At 43.0% G+C, this 17,687-nt stretch overlaps 1 protein-coding gene across 1 annotated transcript in view; it reads left to right on the top strand.

The window, feature by feature from the left end:
* plxna4 (plexin A4) overlaps nucleotides 1-17,687 on the top strand; it is a 227,147-nt gene that overhangs the window by 180,243 nt on the left and 29,217 nt on the right. The window contains exons 12-22 of the mRNA XM_076722299.1: nucleotides 803-993; nucleotides 4,422-4,573; nucleotides 5,836-5,959; nucleotides 7,406-7,542; nucleotides 8,165-8,332; nucleotides 8,612-8,705; nucleotides 10,720-10,959; nucleotides 11,554-11,700; nucleotides 12,446-12,680; nucleotides 13,183-13,325; nucleotides 15,608-15,876. Of these exons, the coding sequence (XP_076578414.1) occupies nucleotides 803-993; nucleotides 4,422-4,573; nucleotides 5,836-5,959; nucleotides 7,406-7,542; nucleotides 8,165-8,332; nucleotides 8,612-8,705; nucleotides 10,720-10,959; nucleotides 11,554-11,700; nucleotides 12,446-12,680; nucleotides 13,183-13,325; nucleotides 15,608-15,876 (1,900 nt within the window). The remainder of the gene's footprint in view (nucleotides 1-802; nucleotides 994-4,421; nucleotides 4,574-5,835; nucleotides 5,960-7,405; nucleotides 7,543-8,164; nucleotides 8,333-8,611; nucleotides 8,706-10,719; nucleotides 10,960-11,553; nucleotides 11,701-12,445; nucleotides 12,681-13,182; nucleotides 13,326-15,607; nucleotides 15,877-17,687) is intronic.

The following is a 17,687-nucleotide window of genomic DNA, read 5'->3' as shown; positions in this document are numbered from 1 at the left end:
GGCAGGAAAACAGCAGCATGCTGGGGGTTGTAGTTCTCTGACAGGAAAACAACTCATTTTAACCAAAGGCAGTGGAGTCAGGCAAAGGAAACGTATTGTTAAAATGTGGATGATATGCCAACATGACACTGTGCTGTAAGGCAAAGTTTGTTCAGTGTTTGTGTGCGTTTGTGGTTGTGTGCATGTGTGTCTGAGGCAAATACGAAGTACAAAACATATCCTTGAGCATAAGTGTAAAATCAAAGAAGCAATGAAAGTTGGAGAAAGAGAGGGAAATGCTTGAACTAGAGAATCCTCTTCTACCCTCCTCCTACCTTTGTTTGCCTGTGGAGGAAGCGGCTCCTAGGGCATCATTTGATGGACAGATCACACATGCATCTAATGGCAATTAAAAAGAAAGTGGCTGGCCCGTTGCCATGGAGATGATATGTGAAATCTGTGGTGGGTGAGCAGAGGCGAGAGGCAGCAGTGTAGGAAACTCAAAGAGAGGGGGGAAGGGGGGGGTATATGGCGATGATGATAGATGGAGAGATAATGAGACAAAGATATCAACGAATGTCGCTCTCAAAATGTTCAGTTTGTTGTTCGCATGCTCAAACAGCAGCTGACAGACACTGAGAGATTCTGGTAAACAACCCGAATTTTAGTTAGTTGTGTGTTTTGAAGTGTTTGTCCATCATTTTAGAGGCTTTTGCACAAAATAAATTAGCATGCATTTGCTGTTGTAATCATTTGTGTAAAGGTTTCTCTACCCTCTCGTGACCTTCCCTTGCTCACCCCGCACTTCCTCTCTCCTGCGCAGTCCATCTGTACAAGTGTGACGCCCAGCGAGGAAGCTGCGGCTTGTGTCTGAAGGCGGACCCTCTGTTCGGCTGCGTTTGGTGTAAAGGAGAGAACCGCTGCACCCTCAAGCAGCACTGCCCCCACCCCGAGAACCAGTGGCTGGAGCACAACGGCATCAACAGCAAGTGCACCCACCCACGGATCACGCAGGTGGGACACACATGCAGTACATATACACAACCACTTACATGTGCCAAGCAATACCAACATTAATTCAAGAGCCTTTCAACTCAAAGGGCCGCACATAAACACATACACATAATTACAGTGCAGCGATGGGACATACTTACATTCATCACCTCTGAGACAGTGTTGGCAGTTGATCATTTCAACATAATGGCAGAGGCTGTGAGTCACCAGCGGCTATTCAGTCTGACAGCATTTGTGAGGAACGATATATTTTACAGTGCAGTTACACATTTCTCTCATCAAAAGTTTGAACGATAATGATATACCAGAATCATAGCAATCATGAGAGTTATTTTTTATTTTTTTATTTTTAGACGTCTTTGCTGTTTACTCTTCTCTTACTTTCAATGTGACCGTACAAACGCTTGGATAGTAAGACCTAGAAAGAGACAAATCATCCCCATTCTTGTTAGATATCAATCATCTCTGCACAGATGTCCCCGCAAACCTCCACTTAACCCAGTGTGCTCCTGCAAAGCGCAGACACTGTGTGAGGCCAGTAGACTTGACCTGTGCAAAACATATAAAGGGGCCAATAGCAGAAGGGATACGGGTCATCGAGATGAAGGATAAGGGGATACAAAGGAAAAGATGGATGGAACGATGCCCAGATGAAGAGAGAGGAGGATGGATTGGGTTTACATGAAAGAAAGGTGGTGACGGATGGGTAGACTGAGCTGGAATAGAGTCACATGAGGCTGAAGGGGTGAAAGAAGATCCCTACATCCTCCCCATTTCCCCCCATGATGGATCTGATGGAAGGTTCTCTCTGCATCCTTTTTCCCGAGGAGGAGAGTTAGCAGCAGATGGTGACTGACTAGAGATGAAGGGATGAAGCAAAGCATGAATAAAAAAGACAGAAGGGGGAATCCCATTTGGTGTCCCGGGGAGTGATGGGTTTGGACGCAGGGAGGGAAGAGGGATACAGGAATGGAAGGTTAATCCCTTCTCCCCTCTCCACTCTCTACATCATCCTACACAGACCAGCATACAGATAAGTGGCCGACCTCGTTGGAGATTTACCGAAAGCAGCACCGTAAACCCCATTGTTTCTTGTAACCTTGAATGCACCATGAATCTGACATGAATCTCCACAGATCCACAGATGGTGTGCAGCACAGCTTTCTCCTGAATAATGTAAAGGAGGATTGTCAGACACAGGAGAGAAAAGTTTGAAATCTCTGGACACTGAGGACGCTGTTGTCTCTTAATTACCTTATCTTCAACTCATTGATAACCCAAACCATTATTTTTATCCAGGAAAAATGAAATCAGCTCTCGAGAAAGGTGGCATGATATCTTGTCCCTCGTTGCACTTATTAAAGAGTCTGGATCAGTCAGGTGCACTCAATCACTCCTCCACTCTAGTGTTTGTCTTCACCCGGAGCAGTGGATTTATTCCTGGAGATGGGCCCTGTATTTCTCCTTACATCCCTGAGGCTGCAGCAGGGACATATTGCAGCCCTCTCACGTCCCCCATAAAAACTGTCAGTGGGTGAGGAGTGAGGACTTTTCCAAGACGACCGGGGCCCTAATGCATTCTAATACGCTTCATTATAATGACATCTCCCATCAACAATATGAGAGGGAGAGACTCGCAATAGAAAGATGGAAAGAGAAAGGGAGAGAGAGAGAGAGAAGTGATTAAGCGTTTGCCTCTACCCAACCGTCAATTATCTTGTCAAAGTCACAAATCTAATCAACGCCTCATTGCGTCTCCCCTTCTCTCTCTCTTTCATTCTTTTGCTTCTTCCTTCTCCTTAACTCTTTCTCCTTAAGTCTTTCTCCCTCTCCATCCTCCACATTTGCTAATAAATGGAGAGCCACGATGCATTGTGTGCAATCTTTTTAATTGCATGTATTGTAGCCCCGTTCCCACAAGGCTCTTTTTTCCATTAAGATATCAGCAGGGAGCCTTATTAATCAGAGACATTGAACCATACAATCACGATATCTCCCACATGGCAGCCACAGGACTTGTGTTGTGCATGACCTGGCTTGAGCTTGCCTCTGTCATTCGATTGGCTAGTTCCTTTCAAGCCCAGTAGTTTAAGTTCAGAAACAATCAGATAGCCAAATTAAAATAGTTTGATGCACTTGTGGCAGTAACATAAGAATTATCGTAGTACAACTCACAGGAGCTCTCAGCCATAAGATACAGCCCCGCATACACACTCAGCACTCCACCTGTGAACACCGCAGGGGGTCACGCCGCCAACTCTAAACTGAGCAGAGAAGCGATGAGAGCCTCAGCCTCAGTGAAAATCCTTGGGATCACTATTTTTCAGGGGGATGGTGACACAGCACCATTAAAGCTGGGCGCCTGTCTGCAGCATGCAGCAAGGAGGACTTCTGTTTGGCAGAGACAGATAGGAACAGACTATTCTGTGTCCGTCGCTAACATCCATCCATCTGGGCTGGCCTGATGATGTGCGCACACACACACATACACACACACACACACACACACACAAACACACACGCTGGCCAAAAAGTAATTGTGTGAGTAAAGTGCTGATGGATGTTGGAACCGCCTCATCAACAATGAGAGATGCTACTGATAAATCAAAGGACACTGTGATTACTGCAAAGATGTCACCCAATGCCAAGTGTTAAGTTAATCTTATATAAGATATTGTTGTGGTTTTCAGTGAATACAGGATTGAGAAATGACAATCCCTTGACCCTGATTCTTGACCCCTTGGCTGTCACTGGAGCTGGTATTTTGTCGTTTATTGTCTCTTTCCTGCAGCCGCCGTAGCGCCTGAACAGAAAGCACTCATAACAAAACAATTAGATAAGAAATCTATAGCTATCATTCCTCACCTGAAGCTCTCTCATGATATGAATGAATTTAAAATGATGGCCAAGAGTGAGAACTGTGTACAGTATGGACAAGGGGTTGAGAGATGGCAGCTAATGGAAAAATCAAATAGGAATCAGATCGTGTTAATACACTAAAATAGCTTTTTAATCTTTGCCAAAGAAATCTGAGTCAAGGAAGCGTAGAGCACAACGCAGTATCCATCTCAGGATCGATGTCAGGCAATGTTTATTGTACTGTGTGATGCAGCAAGCAGTATTAAGTCATCCACTTATGCCATGTCAAAACCTGAAAAGCCAATGTCAGCTTCTTTTTTCAAACATTTCTGGTAAATACGGTGACATTAAATGGACTTAATACATTTGAATATGGAAAAAAAAGACATATTTTCTTCCACATTGTCACACAAATGTTACTGACTTGGGCTTTAAATTAAACTGCCTGTCATCGTCTTGTGCCCAGTCACACATTATATTCCTTTGCGCAATGAACTAATGCTCATTGTTTAGGAAAACAAACAAATTCACATCTTCAAAATCATCAGTCTAGATTTGAATTCCAACAGATCACCCCTCTCCGAGGTCCCAGAGAGGGCGGCACGCTCGTGACTATCCGTGGTGAGAACCTGGGACTGGAATTCAGAGAGATCCAGGGCAATGTGAAGGTGGCCGAAGTGGATTGCACCCCCATACGTGATGGCTACATCCCTGCCGAACAGTAAGTCACATTTTTCACTGATGACTGAATATGTGTAGCAGGTCGTAGTATACATAGCACGTCATCCCCACCTCAGTTGTCATTCCTGCAGAGCAGTAAGTCTCATTTGAGGCAGCAGCCAGTTGATAGCAGCTATTAATAGCACATATACTCATAATTACAGGTGATAATGAGCTTTTCTGTGTAGTAAATCACCATTTTGTGGAACAAAATGTACATAATATCTTTGATTATAGCCTTTTCCAGCTGCACTGGAACCATAGGGAGAAGTCAAACTATAATTTGGAACAGCAGCAAAGCTAAATCATGAATTCAGCGTAATGTTTCTGCTCGCCCTTCACTTGCCATAATCCCATTGAAAGCACTTCATGCCCTGCAGGGAACAAGACACTTGAGTCACACGGGGATACAACACTACGTTACCTGTGTTACCCACGCGACAGAGCCATAACAAGTCAGCATGACTAACTGACCATGAGTCAGTCCTCACCTCAGGGTATTTGAGTGCATGTGTGCCCATATGTGTAAGGCAGGAAGGGGGAAGAGGGTGAATGAGGAACAGTGAGAATATGACATGAGCGCTAAACGAATGCTAAATTGGCCTAGTCCGTACACCAGATGAAATTGTGATTTGAATTAACTGCAAGTCACAGTGATAGATTACAGGAGACTTGTATGTGGTCTACTGTGGGCAGCAGAGAACAACTCCATATTTCATAGCAGCACACACGCATGCACAGCACACACACCGCACACACAGTCCCATAATCATTTTAAAAAGTTCAGGAGGTTACATTTATTTGACACTTGGGTTTAATCCACAGCTTTGGTTCCTTACAGGTGCCGTCGATCGAATTATTTTAAACTAGTTTTAAGTTGGCTTATCAACAGACCCAGTGCTTATTCTGCTTAGAAAGTCAGTTGTGTGCCAGCACTTTCTACGCAAATGCTGACCCAGCAGAAGAGGTAGCTGTATTTGAGGTCATGTGAAAGGATAGAGACTTTTTACTTTTTTTTTTTTTTTTCCCCCTACAAGTTGGCAGTGTGTGGGAGGTGAAGTCGCTGCCAAATAAAACATTATTTTATTGGGGTTTTAATACAGGTTTAGGTCCATTCTTATCACATAATCTGCTTTGCATTTACTGGAACTGCAGCAGGTTTTCATATAGGCGTATACATTTGGGTATTTGTGCATAAACATTCCTTTTTTTTTTCCACATATGCCACAATTATGCTAATGTGTGTGTGTGTGTTTTTTTTAGGATTGTGTGTGAGATGGGTAAAGCAGAGAAGAGCCAGTATACTGGGAATGTGCAGGTGTGTGTCGGGGTTGGAGAGTGCAGACCAGAATTCATGGCAAAATCCTCCAAGTACTACTATTTTGTGGTGAGTCTGTACTTTCGATATATGATGTCTTTGTTTTAACATGCAGACATTTTAGCTAAAAAATAATGAGATTTTGCATCATCATTGGGTTTACCTTTTTGTAACACATCACACACTAAAATCACTGTTTTCTCTGGTCGCTTCTGGTTATTTGATCGTCACAAAGACTCTGGTGATGGATTCATTGCATACAACATTTTGCCGATATGAGCAGGATGGCACCCATGCTGCACATGTCACCCTCTGCATGTTAGCACCTTGCTGGTTGTCGGCTTGTGTTCTCACCTACTGTATGTACATGTTGGTTTCCCTGTATATTTGGCTGTGATCCAACATGGTTCTTGTGGTTCTCACCATAAGTCTCCTCTTCAGCATTCTTCTCATGTGCATATAACAGCCGTGAGAATAACTGACAGTCACTAATGAGCACAGAATGAGAAGGACACACTGATGTGTTATAAAAACATTTTTCTGATATGAGCATATTAGAACATACAAGACGCACTTGCTTTGTTCTTTCAGCACTCACTCTGTACACACTTAATCAGCATCAGTCTCACACACACACACACACAGATACACACTCACTCGCAGTTGTTGCCATTATGTCCTCATTTTATGCAGTGGTATCATTTTTACTGCCATCCATTAATGGGTGCTGGCCGAGGTTTATTTCTCAATGGGGGTCCCTGCACAGGATTATATGATGTTGGGTCTAGATGTCACACCACACGGCAGGCTGGAGATGAGATTATACGAAGGTCCAATGAACTGGGGGAGGATTTACTGTATGCCCTGTTTGTAGTGGACGACATCAGCTGCTGCTGTAATTTCAATTTGAAAGCTTTCCACCACAGAAAAGTGTATGTAAGAGAGGTGACGGCAGGTAAATATTAACACTCCAAGGCCTTTTTAGCTGATAATGCTCGTTCAGTTGATTTTTGTCTGGGGTCCACAGCTTATTAAAACAAATCTGTAGCTTATCATGTAGGCGCAAGTGTGCGTTTCAACCTCTAATTTCAGAAATGTTTTTCCATTACTGAGGGAGAAAGGGGGTTTATTTTTTAACAAGGAGTTATGACTGGGCATTAGCAAAGCATTGTATTTTGTTCGGTAAAACAAACAGCACAGCACTTATTATAGTAACATGAGTTTACCATTATAGTGAAGCTGTATAATATTAAAAAGTCAAACATTTTGATTTATTCACTGCATGTTCTTATTTGCATAAATCACAACAAATTAGCAGTGCAAACTCAACTTTCAGTGTACAAAAACAGTGCAGAGTGCATCATATTTTCACTGAGGATTTCTATACTGTTGCCATCATCACCATGTTAATCTAAGGCAGTATGTTGTGGGCATTAGAATTTCACTGTTATGCAGCTTACCTTGACTTCACCCTCTGATTGACTTGTGACCTCTCAACCTCTGCCCTAACTCCAGATCCCACGGATTATCAACCTCAAGCCCAGCCGAGGGCCAGTCTCTGGGGGAACCATCGTCAACATCACCGGCAGCCACCTTGATGCTGGGAGCAACGTGTCAATCATGTTTAAGGACCAGCCGTGCACTTATCTGAGGTCAGTGGGGGAACAAGCCGGAGCTGATCCGACTACACGCACTTAAACAGTCAATTAAAAGCTCAGTCAGAGGCAGTGTTAGTCAAACTACAGGCAGAAAACCTATCTGACAGCTCTCAGATCGTTTCTAGATTGTATTTTTTCTCACACAAACTGAGACAATAATTAAACATCATGGGAGGAAAAATTGGTGGTGATCAAGGAATGGTGTATAATTTTTCAATTAAGAGGCTTCAATCTGTTGTTTAGTGATGGTGATTTTTTTAATGAGTTGGAAATGGCTTTTTTCTTACAGTATAAATTACTGGGGAAAGGCATAGTATTACAGGCATTGTATTATTGCAATACACCACTTAACACTGATCAATGCATTATTCCAAGTCCAGTCGATAAACTATCTATCCATGTCCACTTAAGCAACTTTTCGACTGTCTAAATATGAAATTAATATTGGTTTTTGAATCATTTAGTAATCTACACTACCAGTGACAAACACCTAAAGCAATGACCTGTGACTCCTGACTGTCTCAATGTAATATATTGTTGGATAAAGTCTATATGAGGTCACTGTACTATCTATAATTAATATAACGAGCTTTTCATCATCCTATCATCACCTCAGGAGGGGTGGCCAGTGGCTCACCTGCAGAACCCATGCGTCCCTGCACGGCTACGGAAACGTGTCCGTGTCTGTGAGCATAGACAAGGCTCACCTACAGAAAGACCTGCGCTTTGAGTATGTGGAAGATCCAACCATCACCAAGATTGAGCCTGAGTGGAGCATCTACAGGTATGGTACAAGGGCCGTTAACTTTGTTGTGGATGGAGATATCCCAACGAAGCAGCCGCTTCAATGAACAGCAGCAAATGAGGCCTGTTAATAAAATCCACGCAGAAATAAAGTCTTTAACTGGATCATATAAATCTACAGCGTCATAATTTAACGCCGGCAGTGTGAGCAAATGTCAAAGCGATATCAATATCAGTGAGAAATTTATATCACCATCTGTCAAAACAATCTGAACTATCCTTTTACCCTTGTTGTCAATCTTCTCTCGCCCTCTCGCAGTGGACATACTCCGGTGACAGTGACAGGAACTAACCTGGACATCATTCAGACCCCGCTCATCAGAGCCAAATACAACAGCCATGAGACACTCAATGTAAGTGATTGGGAACACAATGTGGGTGATTGAGGGAGGCTGCCTTGTGGTTCACTTGTTCACACTTTTTTTTTTATATGTCTGTATTTTTTGGATTTGTTTTTTTGTGTATTTATGCATGTGTAATTTTTTTTGTTTGTCCTGCGTTCAGAAATAAAATCAGTTGACACATATGTAGTGCAGATACGTACATACACACAGTCAATGAAACATCTTCACCTCCACGGTGTTCCTAAGTCCCTAACTTCCCTTGTCAGTGAGATATCCCAAAGGAAGTCAGCTGTAGTGAATGTCACAGTAATTTTCTCTTTTCCAGAGCATGACTAAATGCCTCAGTGCCACTTTTAGGTAAATGGGTCAAGGAAAAAACTCAGCCAACACTGAGGGGGCATTGTGAAAATCAGCAGGTTGCAATTGAATTAATAGAGGATGATGTCATTCCTCTCCACACCTTTGTAACAATAGGGACACTTTGACACCGCGCTGCAAACCACAGAGATTGGCCCTTATCGAGTTCTTGTACCCTCTGTTCACCCTTTTACCCACGGGAGGATAGATAAAGCCATACAAGGGTCTCTGTGATCTGATTGAAAGAAAAGGGAGTAACAGAATGCGGTAATGCTATCTTCATGGTCCATTTGAGCATGACCTTGCACCGCGTTTAACATCTGTGCTCACCTGTACGGGGCATTGTGTCTCGAGCTACTGTACAGGCAGCTTGTATTTTGAACCAATATAAATTAAATGTGCCGGCGGATAATGTGCCCCCACGCCTCACTCTCTCAGCCTCGCACAGCAAGAGAAACAATAAAGATCCAAAGCCTTTTTAAGCGACATTTGTGAACAGAGACGGGTTGTTTTTGTTTGTTTTCTTTGCTGTTCCCTTTGTCCATCAGTGCATGATACATGTCAGTGGTGTCCCAAAGACCTTGCAGGATTTGTCATGTTTGATGTTCAAGGAGCCAATTAGAGTGACAGGCAGTAGCTTGAGTGGCTGCATGGCAGAGGTTACTGCGGAAATGTTAAATGTCTGTGAATGAGACGGAAATGTCTGTGAATGAGGCCTGTGCTGGTGGTTGATTTGTCAATTCCCTGACAGACAGAGAGGAATGGAGATGTTAGAGAGATATTGAAGGGGCGCATGGCATGACAATGACAGATCAGACAATCTGTGCTTGTTTATAAAACTGGCTTAGAGATGTGAATAAAGAGGATGAATTTAAACTAATGTCAAATAAAAGACCAGGGCAAAGGAAAAAAACAACACAAAACAAGAGCGAGACGCTGGAAAAAAGACACAAGAGACACTGTAATTGAGCAGTAAAGTGGTATAGAGAAAGATGAGTGACAGAATAAGAATGTGTCAAAGAGAGAAGAAAAGATCACAGAGAAGAATAATAGGGACAAGAAATAAAGAGGTGATGAGAGGGTGGGGGTGTCTTTCTGGAGGGTAATGAAGGAAGGGTAAGACCTAGTTATCACTCCTGAATCTTCACACATCAAAGCCTGATTGTGGCGCGACTGCACACGCTCTCCAACTACGCCTCATTTGGTGGCTTTCTTTGAGGAAAATACTCCAGCAGGTTCGTCTTTGCACTTTTTGAAATGGAAGCCTGCCAGTTTGAATTGAGTCCCAAGTGGGCTTTGGTGAAATGTAAACCTTTGACATAAAAGATTCACACCAACTGCTGATGGGATGTCTTGGCGTATAGTAAAGTTGGTGCATGTTCCAAGTGCCGGTATGTCAGAGCTTTAGCTGCAAAGAGCCACGAGTGAGGTAATAGGGAGCTTGGTTATAATTTGAGCATGAGGTTTACTGAGATCCAGCCATTGAAAATGATGTGAATAACATGGACTGATGCATAGTCGCTCACAGTATCTTCAGTAAGATGGAGAGCACATAGGAAAATACGAATGAAGCACCATTCTGGACATTAAGTTTATATTTGTGTCAGCTTCTCTGCTTCCATTCATTCCTGAATATAACTCCTTTGGTCTCTCTGTCTACTGACAGTTGTGCCAGGTGGTCAGCCCGACATCCATGCTGTGCCAGGCCCCGGAGCTGCCCATCAGTCTGGCCCGGCAGCAAGAGGTGCCTGAAAGACCTGATGAGTTTGGCTTCAAACTTGATGATGTGCAGGCTCTGATGGCCCTCAACAACACCAACTTTATCTACTACCCCAATCCTGAGTTTGAACCACTCAGTGTGTCTGGGGTGCTGGAGCTTAAACCTGGATCACCCATAATACTGAAGGTAGGTGGATAGATATTAGCCACACTTACTTACAGTCACTATTTATTGATTGTAAGAAGCTTACTCTCAGTGGAATATGAACAGTAACAGTTTTGTGTGAAGCTCAAGGAAGGAAATGCTCGATTTGCATGAGCAGTACGATAATACAGCATTTTTCAGGATTGTCGCCACGACACCCAGTTCGTAATACTGCAGATATATACGGAAATACTGCAGTACTTTCATCACTGAACCACAGGCTCAATCACCATTGTCTTGAATCATTCTGCGATAGATAGTGGCTTAAGAGACATTGATTTAAATGGAAATCTTCAAGATTACAACTATAATATTGTAATATTGATTTCAATCGTATCACTCAGCTCTATGTTTAACATATATTGATGTCTGTATGTAAGGCTATCACAAGCAAACCCACAGGCAGTGTTTTCAGTCCAGTCAGTGTTAGATTAATATTAAAGGAACAGACAGCTCTGCCTAAACTAATTATATACATATCAATAAAGCAGACCACAATATAGACCATTACCCATAACGTATGCCCCTCTCTCACCTCCCAATTTAACAACATTATGGATGGATTCTCTCTTGCAGGGGCGGAACTTCCTTCCACCAACCAACAGTGGTAATGGAAAGCTGAACTACACAGTTCTGATTGGCGAGAAGCCCTGCATGTTAACCGTGTCAGAGACCCAGCTCCTCTGTGAGTCACCCAACCTGACGGGGCGACACAAGGTCCTGGTGAGTGTCACAGCACATGCTCACAAAGATAACCGCACACACAAACACACACACACACGACAAATAGACAGGCTACGGTGGAGAAGACAGACAGATCTACAATCGATTGACAGTTTTACAGACAGACAGACATTCCTCTTGCTGCTTTCTATCCAACTTGTCCACTTTGAGACAGACTACAGCTCTAATCCAATCAGCTGTGTGGTTCCTGTTTCTGCCCACAAGCAGACAAAAGACAAACAAATAAGCCTTCAATAAGAAGGATTAGGGCCTCGGCAAACTCAATAAAGATTCCATTTGTGGTTTTAAGAGGGACCACTTTGAACAAAGCACTTCCTGATGTTACCACCTGAACCCAGCACCATAGACAGAGATGGACAGTTGGTGGATGCACAAATAAACAGACGTGTGCACGCATTTAAATTGCAAATCAATATGTCTGTCTGTCTGTCTGAGCTTTGTTTTGATTTTGAAGACAGAGAAGTGTTTAATGAATCTAAAAGTGAATACTTTGCCATGGTTTATGAATATTTGTGCTTATGTTTTGTGTTGAAGAAGACCCTCATTTCTTCTCAAGGGTCAAGTTACTGAGCCTTTTCCAAGTATTATGGCTAAGCGATATCTAAGTGAAGGTCATAGCTCTGGTACATTGAGCCTCTTACTTCATGTTTTAAGTATCCGAACAAGATACTAACAAATGGCACTAAAATCTTCCCTTCTTCTCTTTATCTTTCACCATCACAAGGCACGTGTGGGTGGCATCGAGTTCTCCCCAGGTGTGGTCCACATCACGTCTGACAGCCCACTCAGCAGCACGGCAATCATTGGCATCGCCGCAGCTGGTGCCCTGCTCATCCTCTTCATCGTGGTGGTGCTCATTGCCTACAAGCGCAAGTCCCGCGAGAGTGACCTGACCCTGAAGAGGCTGCAGATGCAGATGGACAACCTTGAGTCACGTGTGGCTCTGGAGTGCAAAGAGGGTAAGAGGTTGATGTGTAGCAGGTTATGTGGATTTTGAGTGTTTCCTCCTCAATAGATGCCGTGAACTTTGCTACCCTGGAAACATCCTACACTTGCTGAATGATGTATTTACTCTGTTTGAACACGAACACTCCTTCGGAACAAAATGCCAACTCACTATCTTGTGAAAAGTCCTCTCTATTTACAACTCTGTTCAGAATACTTAAAGTTGACTGTGGAATCCATTCAGTGTGAGAAGCCTAGCAGATATGACAGAAATAAAGGTGAAGTGTTGATGAGTGAGTTGAAAATAGAGTATGTGCCAGACAGTTTTTGTGGTGTTCAGCGTTGCCAGCCTCCAGTGCTTCCACTTTAGCTATCACTTCCTATTTATATATCTAAGAAATGTATGACTTGACTGGAAACTATCTATCATAGGTGCCATAAAAATACTATCATAAGATAATTGTTTTGCTGCAAAATAACTAAATAATTGGTTCGTGTATCTGATTCATCCATCAGCTTTTGCAGAGCTCCAGACAGACATCCATGAGCTGACCAGCGATCTGGATGGAGCAGGAATCCCCTTCCTGGACTACAGGACCTACACCATGAGGGTCCTCTTCCCAGGCATCGAGGAGCATCCTGTACTCAGAGATCTGGAGGTGTGCAAGAGTATTTCACTGATATTCAAACTGCATTATGTATGTGACGAAGGAGCTCTTTGTAATAGCTGAAACAGTCCTTGTTAAAGTGACTTAATGCTGTTTCAATTCTGCAGATTTTTTATAGGCGATATGTGAAAAATACAGATGTGCTGATCAGCAGTTCTTAGGAATTCATGGAAGAGCAGATGTTGATACCAATTTCCCAGTCAATCTAGTGCCCTACTACCAGTTGAATACTGCAAATGACAAGTGTATGTACCTGTTCTTCAGTCTCTATCAAATAACAATCGCAATGCAATTAGCCTTATTTGAAAAGAGAGCAAAATGAGCAAACAAATTAACAATGCGGTGGGTCACAGTAGGTGAAATTGACGCCGATGTTGTTTGTGTTGCTGTCTGGTAAACAACAGCCTTTTGACGGCCGACAGCAACACTTTTTCAAAAACAAACAAGGCAGCCCTCAAATCAGGAGCGCGCTCTCGTTAATAACTCCAACGATATGAGACGCTGCGCCGTTTTCTCTCTCCACCTCAAAAACAAATTAAAAGTCAATCAGAGGGAGGAAAGCAAAAGAAAAAATCAAGTCATTTATCCCCAGTGGTGACATTGATAGACAGCCATAATTGAGCAGGTCGTCTTGTTCCATTAAGAGAATGATAGACCCCCATTTCACTGCCCTCAGGGTTGGCCACTCTATCCCTGATGAGAATTTCCCAGTAATAAGCAATATTAATTATGTTTTAATTGGTATAAATGTCGATCTGTATGATGAGTGTAATGCGAAATAGAAGCCTAATGAAAAAAGCAGCAGGCTTGTCTTGTCGCTTGATGGCTGCCTAATTGTTATTGATGTGTCGGACAATTTAAAGTCAAGTTTTTGACTGTGGGCCGTAGATAGTTAGAAACACCACAGGTGATGGAGTGTCTGTCAAGGTTTACTGAAAAAATGGGAAGTTTGCTCAATACTGAAATATTTAAAAAGCTACCAGGCTCCCAGTTAAAATGAAAATTCCGCATAGAAGGATGCATCACGATATAGTCTGGCATTTGTCAGCTCAATAGAGCCTGCTTCTCGACATTTTATTTGTTCCTTGTAACTGTTAAGGTTTATTCTTAGCAGTCGAAATCACTTCCTTTCCCTCTATTTTCCCCAACTGTGTCACTTTACAGGACATTTTGCTGTTTTTATGCACTGTCTCTCCATAATCCTAAGAGACATGTTAAAAATAATTGTGTTATGGTACTGTACAATATATTTTATTTGGGTAGATACAAAAGAAGGCAGGAAACACACACACACAGATTCTCAGATTTCCATCTGTGCCTGTATTCACACTCTCATATATACTGTACATGCACAAAAAAGACAAACGCTAACACTCAAAACACACGTGCACATGCGAACACTGTACACATCCTGCCAGGCGGTATGAAATTAGACTTGCAACTTAACAATAGCTCCCAGCAGATTACAAGGGGTTCCTCCAGGAAAGGTAAAAAGACAGAACATATGCTGGATGACAGCTGCATTGGGTACAAAGAGATGCTGTCTTACCACGAGTGCTCTTGACAGATAGAAAAAAAAAGAAACGTAATCTCAATAGGTGATGTTTATGGAAAGAAAAAACAGAGAAAAGAGGCATGTGCGGTAAGTGACTGGTATAAATGGTGCAGGGACAATCTGGGCGCAGACGAGGGGAATTCACACCGCTGCACTCCCTTTCTACTTGCATTAGTGTGGAACACAGCGCCATCAAAGTAATAAACATTCCCTCAAGAGGCTTAGTGTTTTCCTGCCTTTATTCTCAACCTTCAGACTAAACGTAACAAAAGCAGGAAGATGTTAAACTCCCCATCTCCAGAGATCCCTTTTTCTTCCTTGCATTCTATTTGTCTCTGCTTTCCTTCGTGACTTATGAAGGTGGATGTATTAGCTGAAATTATACTAGTAGAGTCAAACTACACATGACTGTATTTATTTCCAGAGTTGGGGTTAATGTAATAGGTTACAGCTTACTAGTTACCCTTTTAAAAAGGTCATAAGCTTGATATTTTAATTATTTAATACAAGTAATATACCTATATGTATATTGCTTGTCACCTCTAAGTATTTTTGGACTAGTCTTGACCTTGCACAAGCAGTACCCAACTGAGTTTTGCCTCCTCCTAAGAAAAAAAGACTTTTTTAAATTTTTCTTGGCGTATTCATTTCAGCCTCCTCCACGACTGGCAAATTAATGTATCTCAGTCAAGTGAACATTTCTCTTGTTTCCTCACAGGTGCCAGGTTACCGCCAAGAGCAGGTGGAGAAGGGGCTGAAGCTCTTTGGCCAGCTCATTAACAACAAGGTCTACCTGCTGTGTTTTATTCGCACTCTGGAGGCCCAGCGTGGTTTCTCCATGAGGGACCGTGGCAACGTGGCCTCGCTTATCATGACAGTGCTGCAGAGCAAGTTGGAGTACGCCACTGATGTCCTGAAGCACCTGCTGTCTGACCTCATAGACCGCAACCTCGAGAGCAAGAACCACCCCAAGCTACTGCTCCGCAGGTGAGAAGCAGGCGCAAAAAAAGAAGTAGAGTTTAACTGTCTAACAAGCGGCGACAGTTACACAGCTGGAAGTTAACATTTAGTCAAACCAGGTGTCTGTCCTTCATTTCCCCCTGACAAAAACGGGCCCTGTGCTAAATATTCAGACACACACATCCAACTTCTCTAAACTTGTATCGTGCTTGGTTAGGGATACTGATAAAGGTTTGACTGTTGAATGTAAACCCGTTACTAACAAGAACAGGATGTGCCTCTCAGTGTTTTCCTGTCTGTGACATGTTTGGATTAACTCCTGTGACCTTGAATTGCTGGCTCTCTCTCAGATACTGGAGTGCATTGCCATGCACATCATTAGCAAAATAATAATGATTAATTAGCAGAGAATCCAATTTCAAATAGCTGAAGAGGGAAAAAAAAAAACACTCATTTATGGAAAAAAGGGAGAAAGTGAGACTGTGAAAGCTTGCACTCTGGCACAATCACAATCCTCCCTTGGATTCGTAGTCAAAGCCATAATGGCATGCACTTGAACACACAGCACTGTATGTGATTATGCTTCCTGCCCGCGGTGTTTGGTAAATGTGATGATTATGGTTACTTGAGTAAACCGGCTTCCTCACAGCTGTTGTGTACGTGTGTGATGTGTTCATGCACGTTTCTACGTATATACACACAGTATTGTATGTTTCTTTTTGCTTGGGGGTTGTCAGTGAAGTCTTGACACTCCCAGATGATTTGAGAGGCATGTCACAAATTAATTTGTCCGTCTAATTTTAATTATTCTTCTAATTCTGAGTCTCCCTCTGGCTAAAAGCTCATCTCTGCCCGTAAAGAAACACACGAATAGGATAAGCATATACTGTGTTTAATGCAGAGGGGAATGAAATGAATGCCGCTCGTCGAACCATCCCTAAGACGGTGGGCATATTCACCTCATGAAACCCTGTTTAGACTCTACTTGGTGATGCAGAGAGAGATTAATGATGTCTGGGCAAGAGGCATGATTAATTGCAGCCAGAGCTCACTGAGCATGGTGCAGTCACAAAACAATGGAGTTAACCGCTGATCCTGGCAGTAGATACAACTTAAGAGATGGCGTGTACAGGAGGGACGGGGGGAGGCAGTCAAGGACAATGAAGACACTTAAAGCTGTGTTACCAAGTGAGGAAAGCTGACTGCTGGGCCATGAAGTAGTGACATCAGCTCTCTGATCACTTAGTTTACATGTGACCAGCACCTTGCGTGTGCTATACCCAGATATGTTTGTCAGAATTTGATTGTGAACATGAAATGTGCTACAAAGGCTAACCAACAGCTGTTCTTCAAGCACAGTCCAAATACAGTGCACTGTCTTGTATCACACTGTCTTTCCACGGCCCTCCTCTTCCTTGTCATCAAGGGAGAGGGAGAAAGACGACCTGGGGAAAACGCCTTCGCGTTCAGTCAGCACTGGAGGGAGAGCACATGTTTACAACAAATGCACGCCCGGATTGATTGCCCATTTGTCATACACACGATTGCAATGGGCACTGACCAGACTGGCCTCATCTCATTCTTCCTCCTCGGATGCGCTCATTAGTCCTTCAACATCCCAGCATGCATTTCAGATGTGATGAGGCAGTGTGAGCAAGCTACGACACCCCATAGTGTGGGCTGACTGGCGTGTCCTTGGATAGCAGCTGAAAATAGCCCAGATACACAGGCATAAGGCTGTGAAGATGAAGCTTAATATTGTCTAGGAAAGACAGCGCCCCTCCCTCTCTTCTTCTCTCCCTTTAATTTGTTCTGTCTGTTCTCTCTTTCTCTCTTGC

This window comes from Chaetodon auriga, chromosome 22, assembly GCF_051107435.1.
Source record: "Chaetodon auriga isolate fChaAug3 chromosome 22, fChaAug3.hap1, whole genome shotgun sequence".
NCBI classification, from domain to species: Eukaryota; Metazoa; Chordata; class Actinopteri; order Chaetodontiformes; family Chaetodontidae; genus Chaetodon; species Chaetodon auriga.
The sequence above is the reverse complement of the archived record's forward strand: the minus strand, read 5'-3'. Positions and strand labels throughout refer to the sequence as shown.